The following is a 10,584-nucleotide window of genomic DNA, read 5'->3' on the forward strand; positions in this document are numbered from 1 at the left end:
ACGTGTATAATCCATATTACATTCAGAAAAGTCGAACAGTGCAAGCCAAAATCTTTATTTTCTTTTGATTTTCCGATTTTCAAAACTCCGTAACTTTTGATCCGATCGTCCGATTTCGATTCCGAAAATTGTTCTGGAATCCTTGCAACAAGGGCTTTGATCTAGTGTAAGTATTTATTTCTTTTGGAATTTTTTGATGATTGAGATATGGTAGAGATCAAAATTTGAGTATATGTTATGTTCTTGAGATTATTTGTTGTATTGTATCGACACCGAATTGACGAACGGCTATCGGTTGTGTTTGTTATGATTTCCAGCAAGTGTTTTGACTTGAATAGCTTATGATTATGCTGGTTTTTGATGGTATATGACTGAGATGTATTTATTAGAAGTGCAATATTAAGTTAGAATGGTTTCTATATTATGTCGGTTACCGATTTTCAGTCGCTACGCCGTCCATTTGTGTTTTGAGACCGTTTTGATAGCTTATGTTTGAGCTGAGATGTTCTTTCAGATGTTGTTGAATTTGTGGTATTTATATTCTAAAATTTCATATTAGCATTGAAGGCTAATGACTTACGAACTTGAATTCAAGCCGAAGAAGAAGTTGAGGTCGAAGTGATTTTGATTGAAGCTCTATTGATGATTTTGAAATGATAGATTTGAACGAAGTTTGATATGAATATTTTGATGTTATGTTTCAGATTTGAAGCGTTCAAAACCAAGAAAATACGAAAGTATAAGACGACATCGCAAGTCAGGAATTTGAAACTCGAGAATGAAGCTTCTTGAGTTGTCCGGCCAAAATCACATACTTGTGTATCGCTTGATTTTATTTGATGTTGTCGATCCATCTCAGGTAGTGGATCTTTGAATTCGATATGTTGTTGATATGATATGTATGAGTCAAGAATGGCTACGATAGATGGATATCCATGTCAAGGTCGTTTACGAATCTTGATGGCAACAACGTTTTATGAATCAATTCTTAATAGATATATGCGTTATTTACTCTAATGTTGAGTCGAGTATGATTAGAGTTGACATGATTTATTTAACGCTTTATATGTCGATTATACTGAGATTGTATTCTCACCGGAGTTTATCCGGCTGTTTCTTTGTTTTGTATGTGTGCATGGAAATAGAGGGGGCAGGAGCTGGTCAAAGACAACATTGACAACTTGGGGGAGAGTTTAGCAAGTGAGGACTTGGGTTGTAGCTGAAGTTGTACTGTAGAATACATCAAACTTGTTAAGAGAAGTTTAGACATGAAACACTTATGATGTTTGGTTGAATGTTGTTAGTTTAACATCTTTTAAATGATCCGTTTGATGTAATAATCGCATGGCTTGATGCTAGGAACTTACTACATGTATGTATGTATGTTTCAAGATTTATAACATGTTTAGAATTCATGTTTGTAGATGATTATGCCTTGTTCCATGTTTTGACAGCAAGAATAATTATGCAGATTTTCTGGACAGGGGAGCCCGCTCGATCGGGTGAACTCCTCCGATCGAGCGCGACCTGTAAATTTTCAAAACAGAGAATTGGAATTTTGAGCTCGCTTGATCGCACGAGTTGATCCGATCGAGCGCAGCCAAATTATGCTCAGACCCGAGAGTTTGAACTCCTAGCTCGCTCGATCGGATGAATTCAACCGATCGAGCGAGATGCAAGATTTTCAAATTTTTTTTTTTAGCATTTGGTTTGAGTATTATTTTAAAGACTTGATTAATTGTTTCATTAATCATTAATTGACCTAAGATGAGATTAGCAACCCGAGGTCCCCACAACAGGTGGTATCAGAGCTTAAGTTTCTCGGACTAAGAATAGATGAGCGGGGTAGATCGAGTCTTCTATTCTGATTTATTTATTCTTAAAGAATGTTTATTATCTGAATTGATTTACAGCTTTAAGAATTGCATGCTATCTGTTATCTGATATGATTGGAAGCATGTTGGACTGAGACTAAATCAGACTTGATCTTTTAAGAAGGCATGATTGTTCTAATCATAGGGAGACTGAAACAGAACTATGGTCTGAGATAAAGATATTGATGAATTGTGCACTAATATATTTGGTTCTCAGATATGCCTCCCCGACCAGCACCGACTACGAGACATACTTTGACAGTGAATCAGCCAGAACAGATTAATGCTGCACAGGTACCAGTAACAACACCTGAATTAGACAGGGTAGTACGTCTGTTGATACGATGAGTGGTGATGCCAATCCGATGGAAAAACTGCTTAAACGATTTCAATCCTTCAAACCACCGACGTTACAAGGAACTGAGAACGCTGTGGATTATGAGAATTGGCTAAAGGATATCGAGCAGCTATTTGAATCCCTCGACTATATAGATGAACGTCGTGTTAGACTGGTGATGTAGTGACCCTACCCGGATCCACTAGCTAATCAGAGTTAAGAGCATAATTAAACATGCATTAAATAAATCGCTGCGGAAGACTTAAATAAAAACAGACCGGCAGAATACAACCGGTTAAATAAATTCGATTATACAACCCAATCGAATGAATAAACCCTAAAGGCAAAACCTACAGCTAATCCTGCTGTCTTCACTGGTCACTGGCTACTCCAAGCTCCTGATGCTCAATCCTGCACCTACACCTGCCCCGTCGAATGGGGTGTCTAGATACACAGAAAAGACTGGACGTGAGCTCTAAGCTCAATACGAAAGCACTGGGTAAAACATACAAATATGATGCATGCAAATGGTAGGGTATCCATATCTGGGATAACTGTATATAACTGCTCAGTAATGGCGCCTAGAACATGAGTGGTACAACCCGGGGAGCAAACCCTGTCGACACTGTTCATTCCTATAGGACGTAGACTGTGTCCCCAGATGCTAATCACCCATGACCTGTCAGTCATTAGGCCCTAGACATCAACCATCCTAACAGGGCTGAGCGGCCCTACATGACTCATCTCACAAGATGGACAGGCACAATATGATATGCACATGCTGCATAATAATATGACACATAAATGCAACATATAAGCATGCAAAACCCGCTGGCTATCTCAGTCAGTACTTACGTACCTTACTATAGGCAGTTCCTAGCGGTCCCGCTCTAGGTTCCAAGCCTATATCAGCTCTACAATGCAAATACCCATGCATCAATAATTAAGCTCTAAAAGCCTTAACTAAGCTATTGCATACTCCTAAATAATTTAAGGAGACCATAGCTATACCTGCGTCCGTCGTCAGCCCGCTGATGACAATTGCCTCAAAACTAGGCCACAGCTCCGCTACGACGCATGGATCGCTATGCCACTTCCGGATTCCCGATAGGATGTCTAGAACTCCCTAGATCTGAGTTAGAAGGCCTAGGAATCAGAGAGAAGAGAGGGAAAGGTGCACTTTGAAAATGAAATCTCGGCCCCCTATTTATAGACGGAGTTCGGAGCCTCCGAACCCAGTTCGGAACGTCCGAACACGATTGGAACCTCCGATCCCATCTTCGGGGCGTTCGATCACCCAATATTACGTCAGTCATGACGTCACTTTGCTGACGTCAGCGATGACACGTGCCCTGGTCCCGATCGGAGCGTCCAATCCTACCGACGGAGCTTCCGATCCACTTCGGAGCCTCCGATCCAGTTCGGAGCCTCCTGACTTGGTTCGAAGCTTCCGAACCCTCCGGATCCTCGGGACCTTCCCGACTATTTTTGAGTGTTTTGAATTCATTTCTGGACTCCGTTAACCCATTTGGAACTTCCTTAATCATGTTTTACTTGATCTAAACATAATTACATGATTAATTACTCATTAATCGTCAATTCTGGATACGGGTTACTACATTCTCCCCCCCTTAAAATATTTCGTCCTCGAAATCTAGGGTAAAACCTCGAGAACGTACAAGAAACCCTTGCTCGAGTGTCTGATCGAAATATCCTCCGACACGCTCAGACTCCCATCGAATTCTCTGCAAGCTTCATTAATGCTGAACCGCATTAACATTTCCCTAGCTGAAAATTACTGCGCTACTGGTCGACAATCGAACTTCCTTGCGCTAGAGTATCGTAACACTGATACATCTTTCACTCGGACCATGATCTTCCTGACCACGAAGGATACAATACCCGCTTGATCAATATCATCGTTCCAAAAGAAATCTTATACTAACGAAGACCAAGTCATAACCTGACTGGTTTACAACATTCGTCGAATTACTTATCGAATCTAACCATCTAATGGTTTCAAAATTTCCTGATGTTCAATACCTCTAGTTAGGAAAACACTAATCCCAACATTGTGCTGACACATTCTAACATGAATCTCGCTTTAAGATAATCCAGTTGACTCAAGTCTATACTTCAACATAACTGCTCACAATGTTCCCTAGACTGGTTACCCTCCCCACTCTCCCTGAAGCCTAACCGGCTTCCCAAGGAATACTGGGAACTTAAACCATCATGTCTGGTACATTCTGTTGTCCACGTTTCTTAGTATAATCTCAACACTGTGCCCTGGTGATAACTATCATTGATCACTAATAATGACACTAAGTCATCTCTTAGCCATTGGCCTGCGAAATCACGCATACTTGCGATAGAAGTTATTACACCTCTAATGATCTACATCACCTCACCCATAGGTTATTCACCCATGAATCCCAATCGTTGGACATCCTCCTGATAGTCATACATACTCGCAACCACTGTACACACATCAAGACTAAGGCAAGCTCCCACCAATATGCTTGACTGGGACATTCCACAGTACACAGACATATGGAAATGCTTCCTATTCTGTCTCGAAACTCGACAGCCATTGCACCTGGTATAACTCAACTCAGAGTCTCTGATAATACCATCAGCTCATACCAACCTCCCAAGGTTGAACATACTGATCCTGGAACTAAATCCCAACGGATTCTCAATAGTCAAATCGCTCCCTTGTTGAACGCATCAGTCTCAGCACTGAACGATCTAATACGTCGATTCCCTAGTCAATCCTGGGAAATACTTGTGCTCGAAGTAACTTGCCACACAATGTGTCTCTGATTGTCGTTTATTGCTACAACGCAATATCTTTGACAAACAGTCTGCATAGCTGTGACTCACTGACTCAAAAGAACAAACTCTATCCATCACGATCTTGCGAAATCTTCGACCCCATAGGCAAACCTCGTTGGCTACTAAGTCGATCCTTGACTATCTCAATCACATATCGCACATCACTTGCTGGAAGATTAGTGACACAACCTGCTAGATCTCAAGGATCAGATCCTAGCTAATGTCACACAGATCAGACAACTGATGTTTCCTTGCTAATGTCCACTTAGTATTTCCAACTACTCGTCGGATCCAACTACATCGGTATACATAGGTGTCCTTACTTAACCGAAATGTCCGGTCAACAATCTTCACTATTGTTGTTCAATGGAAAACTCTCACATGAAACAACAACATAATCCTTTCCTGCCCTATTGCTATCACTAAGCAATTGATTGAATCAATATCAGCTTCCTTCTTAACAAGAATGCACTATACTGGAAACTACCAACTTCTTTGCTTGTCTCCACTATCAAGTTAGCACCGAACTTGATCATACAAGTCCACTTGCAATCGTTCCCGATTACAGCAATCCCAGAAGATTCATCTCTGGCGATCTTTGAGACTAAATAACTCAAATCTCCGATTTCTCTGAGATTCAGTACTCATCCCATAAGCATTACTTGACAAAAGACTATCCCAAGTATTTCTTAATTGCTACATCCTGATCAACCCTGATTGGATCAACCAATCGAATTCGTCGATCTACTTAAGCTCGCACTTATTAGATCAGACCACCACTGATCATCCAACCTACATGGCTCGGTCAATAACTATGACTCAACTGCCACAAAGAACCATTTCCAAACGGTGTCAGATCACGGTACATAAGTAGTTTACTTGGCACAAGTCCTGTGCCTTTTTAGCACTACTAACCGGTGCTTCGTATTCTGAACTTAATCATCCTAACTCTGACTGAGTTAGCCAATAACCACTAGTAGTCACTAGCACAGATCCCGTGCCACCTTAGCACTACCAATAGTTGTCTTGTTCACCCAAGACAATCATCAAGATAAACTAAGCCCATTTCCATCCCATGGAAAATCCTACGCTCAATCTCTGAAAATATCAGACAGTACTTAGCGCAACCACTGGACTCACTATCCTTACCTCGTTTATTCAGAATGAACACCACGGCTCATCAAGTCAGAGAAGAATAACTAAAGTATCCCAAAGATTTCCACAATCTTCGGACACAATCTTGATTATATCCCTCGCTAAGATTGTGCAATAGTTCAAGACTAAGGTAGCTTACCTCAATAACCCACCTGGACAACCACCAAGGTTTCACGGGTATAGGCCACGCTTCCCTCACATCTCAGATAGCTTTTGTACCATCATCAACATCTGATATAATCCAATACTGATGAAGCCAATCATCAAGGAGTAGTCCTCGTATTTGAGTCTAGGTCTTAAAACAACATTCCATCCAGTATCTTGGATAATTCCTATCACAAGAAAATTCTAACCACAACTCTGATGACAACCCCTAGTCATCGTTGATAGAAATCCGTCAACCTAATAGATCCACACGTCTATCAGTAACCCAAAGGTTAAAACCTATCTGCTCAGAGTATACACTTGTCAAGGAAATCCCTCCATGACTAGTTCCCATAGCAGAACACTCAAACTATATCTCTGGCACACCAGATGATATCAAACCATCGATATCAAACCTGATATCTAATCCAAGGTCATACCTCGTCGTGACTATCACCAAATCCCTAGACTGAGTAGCCTTCCCACCGCCAATCCCGAAGCACAAAGGCTCCCAGGTACCGTCTGAAGTACAAGGACTCCCAGAGTAATACTGACATAGGGTCGCGCCCCATCACGTCTAGTCCTGGTCATAGTCCACAACTATCGGCATATACTGGACCTGGTATCCCGATGAAAACCCATCATCACAAGCCTCAACCTAAGGTCAAACAGCCTATTGTTCTCAAGGAAACAACTTAGAATAAAGCCCAATGTTCTAAACCGAACAATACCCTTAGTGCCTCTAGATGAGTCCACTCATCGCTGGCACTAACTTAGTCCACCGACTAACTAGGTCAATCCTAGGAAAACGCCTAGAGTAACCACAAGTCAAACAGTCACAGTCGGCTCACTCAAATCCCATGAGCTACAGCAGTTGAACACTAATCAACTAAAACCCAATCCAAACTTCTGCACAATCATGCAATCATCCACGAATTGCTGGATAAATAAAACATGTATCATTTCTTCCATTTATGTACAATTTCTCAATTACAATCCCATGTAATACATACAGTATTCAAAATACAATGAAATGTACAATCAAACTTGAAATGATACAACCATAGTATGATGATTCATTACAACTGAAATACTGTTTACAACTACATCAATACAGTATTTAAATCATCGTACTAGCCTTCGTTTCTTGAGCATGAAGCTTCTAATCGACACACGCATCGATACAAGCATACTCCCGACCAAGTCTCTCTACATGTCCTCCTATGAAGAACTCCAAAGAAATGGCTCGTGATAGCTATCCAGCTATGCTCTGCGTCAGTGCATGTCAGTCGACCTCTTCTGCTCACGATCTACCATCAACGTTCTTCTTGTATTCATATCATGCTTCTGAACATGAAGTTTCCCGTGTGCCTACCAAAAGCATCGATATCAGCATACCGGCAAAACCATGTACTGCATGAGGTTAAAGACCTCACGCTCGAAACATGTCATGCTTTAGGCACTCGAGGCATTCCCTGGTGAAGGTCTATCTGACAATCTCTCCATCTACGACTGGAGAATCTTCAGAGTAGTGTTATCATGGTATGGACGATACAGATGCAAGCATCATGTGCGTCCCATCCAATGCTCTGCCACTGCCTCTGGCATCCGGTACTCGATCCAAAACTAGGATCCACATGAGTAGAAATCTTGAAAACTCGGACACGATCCATCACTCCTGTCCGCACTTGCTGAAATCCCATAAGCCAAATCTTTAGAAATCCTACCGATGATGATAGTCTCTGGGCAAACTAATTGCCGCATCATCACCTCTTCCAAGGTTTCATCAATCCTATAAGGATAACCCAAAGTCTCATTACTATATCCCAAGTCTCTTGCATGCATATGCTCTGATACCAATAAATGTAGTGACCCTACCCGGATCCACTAGCTAATCAGAGTTAAGAGCATAATTAAACATGCATGAAATAAATCGCTGCGGAAGAATTAAATAAAAACAGACCGGCAGAATACAACCGGTTAAATAAATTCGATTATACAACCCAATCGAATGAATAAACCCTAAAGGCAAAACCTACAGCTAATCTTGCTGTCTTCACTGGTCACTGGCTACTCCAAGCTCCTGGTGCTCAATCCTGCACCTACACCTGCCCCGTCGAATGGGGTGTCCAGATACATAGAAAAGACTGGACGTGAGCTCTAAGCTCAATACAAAAGCACTGGGTAAAACATACAAATATGATGCATGCAAATGATAGGGTATCCATATCTAGGATAACTGTATATAACTGCTCAGTAATGGCGCCTAGTTAATGAGTGGTACAACCCGGGGAGCAAACCCTGTCGACACTGCTCATTCCTATAGGACGTAGACTGTGTTCCCAGATGCTAATCACCCATGACCCGTCAGTCATTAGGCCCTAGACATCAACCATCCTAACAGGGTTGAGCGGCCCTACATGTCTCATCTCACAAGATGGACAAGCACAATATGATATGCACATGCTGCATAATAATATGACACGTAAATGCAACATATAAGCATGAAAAACCCGCTGGCTATCTCAGTCAGTACTTACGTACCTTACTACAGGCAGTTCCTAGCGGTCCCGCTCTAGGTTCCAAGCCTATATCAGCTCTACAATGCAAATACCCATGCATCAATAATTAAGCTCTAAAAGCCTTAACTAAGCTATTTCATACTCCTAAATAATTTAAGGAGACCATAGCTATACCTGAGTCCGTCGTCAGCCCGCTAATGACAATTTCCTCAAAACTAGGCCACAGCTCCGCTACGACGCATGGATCGCTATGCCACTTCCGGATTCCCTATAGGATGTCTAGAACTACCTAGATCTGAGTTAGAAGGCCTAGGAATCAGAGATAAGAGAGGGAAAGGTGCACTTTGAAAATGAAATCTCGGCCCCCTATTTATAGACGGAGTTCGGAGCCTCCAAACCCGGTTCGGAACGTCCGAACACGATCGGAACCTCCGATCCCGTCTTCGGAGCATCCGATCGCCCAATATTACGTCAGCCATGACGTCACTTTGCTGACGTCAGCGATGACATGTGCCCTGGTCCCGATCGGAGCATCCGATCCTACCGACGGAGCTTTCAATCCACTTCGGAGCCTCCGATCCTGAGTTCGGATCCTCCGATCCAGTTCGGAGCCTCCTGACTTGGTTCGGAGCTTCCGAACCCTCCGGATCCTTGGGACATTCCTGGCTATTTTTGAGTGTTCTGAATTCATTTCTGGACTCCGTTAACCCATTTGGAATTTTCTTAATCATGTTTTACTTGATCTAAACATAATTACATGATTAATTACTCATTAATCATCAATTATGGATACGGGTTACTACAGGTGATCCATCAATTACATGGCCTTGCAAAGAATTGGTGGGTAGCGACAAAGAGAGCGTTTGAAAATTGAGGTACAACTATCACATGGGTTGTATTTAAAACTGCTTTCTATCAACGATTCTTTCCTGTTTCTTATCGTAAGGACAAGGGAGCGGAGTTTGCAAGTTTGAAACAGGGACAAATGAATATTGAAGAATATGTTGCAAAGTTCACCAGCCTACTGAAGTTTGCTCCGCATATTGTTGCAAATGATGAAGCTCAAGCCGATCAATTTATAAATGTCTTGAATCCAGATGTGTTCACTCTTGTAAATTCGGGACGACCGAATAATTTTTCTGATGCTCTTGATCATGCAAAAGGAGCTTAAGCAGGTATACTGAGGAAACGAGGAGTACAGTTGTCCCACAGCCGATGAAAAAACCGCAAGAGCAGCCACAGATTCCACCACCACCTCGATTTGACGCAGGAGGTAGTAGCAGTGGCAAGAAGAATTTCTTCAAAGGAAAAAGTAAACAGTTTAAGCGGTCAGGTAGTAGCTCGTCGAGTTCAAGTGGATCCAGATAGTTTAGAGGTGGACAGAAATCCGGTACTTCTGATGTCTACTATTCTAAATGTGAAGGACGTCACACCAATGATGTAGTAGCCCGAACCCTAATTGAGTAATTAAAGGATTAATGCTAATTAAATAAATTGGGTATTGGACGGATCGGAAGCTCCGAAGGGACGATCGGAAGCTCCGATCGGGATCGGAAGCTCCGATGAGGATCGGAGGCACCGATGATATTACGTCATCCATGACGTGTGGCTGGATCGGAAGCTCCGATCAGGACCGGAGGCTCCGATCACCCCTATCCGGAGTCGTCAAGTGATATTTTGACACGTGGCAGATCAGGATCTTTGGAAGCTCCGA

At 42.1% G+C, this 10,584-nt stretch overlaps 1 protein-coding gene across 1 annotated transcript; it reads left to right on the top strand.

Moving 5' to 3' along the window:
* Positions 1 to 2,218: 2,218 nt before the first annotated feature.
* Positions 2,219 to 10,041, top strand: LOC140889319 (uncharacterized). The gene is made up of 2 exons (XM_073297037.1): positions 2,219 to 2,386; positions 9,817 to 10,041. The coding sequence occupies exons 1-2, from the start codon at positions 2,219 to 2,221 to the stop codon at positions 10,039 to 10,041; spliced, it is 393 nt and encodes a 130-aa protein (XP_073153138.1).
* The last annotated feature ends 543 nt before the right edge of the window (positions 10,042 to 10,584 follow it).

This window comes from Henckelia pumila, chromosome 3, assembly GCF_033568475.1.
Source record: "Henckelia pumila isolate YLH828 chromosome 3, ASM3356847v2, whole genome shotgun sequence".
NCBI lineage: Eukaryota > Viridiplantae > Streptophyta > Magnoliopsida > Lamiales > Gesneriaceae > Henckelia > Henckelia pumila.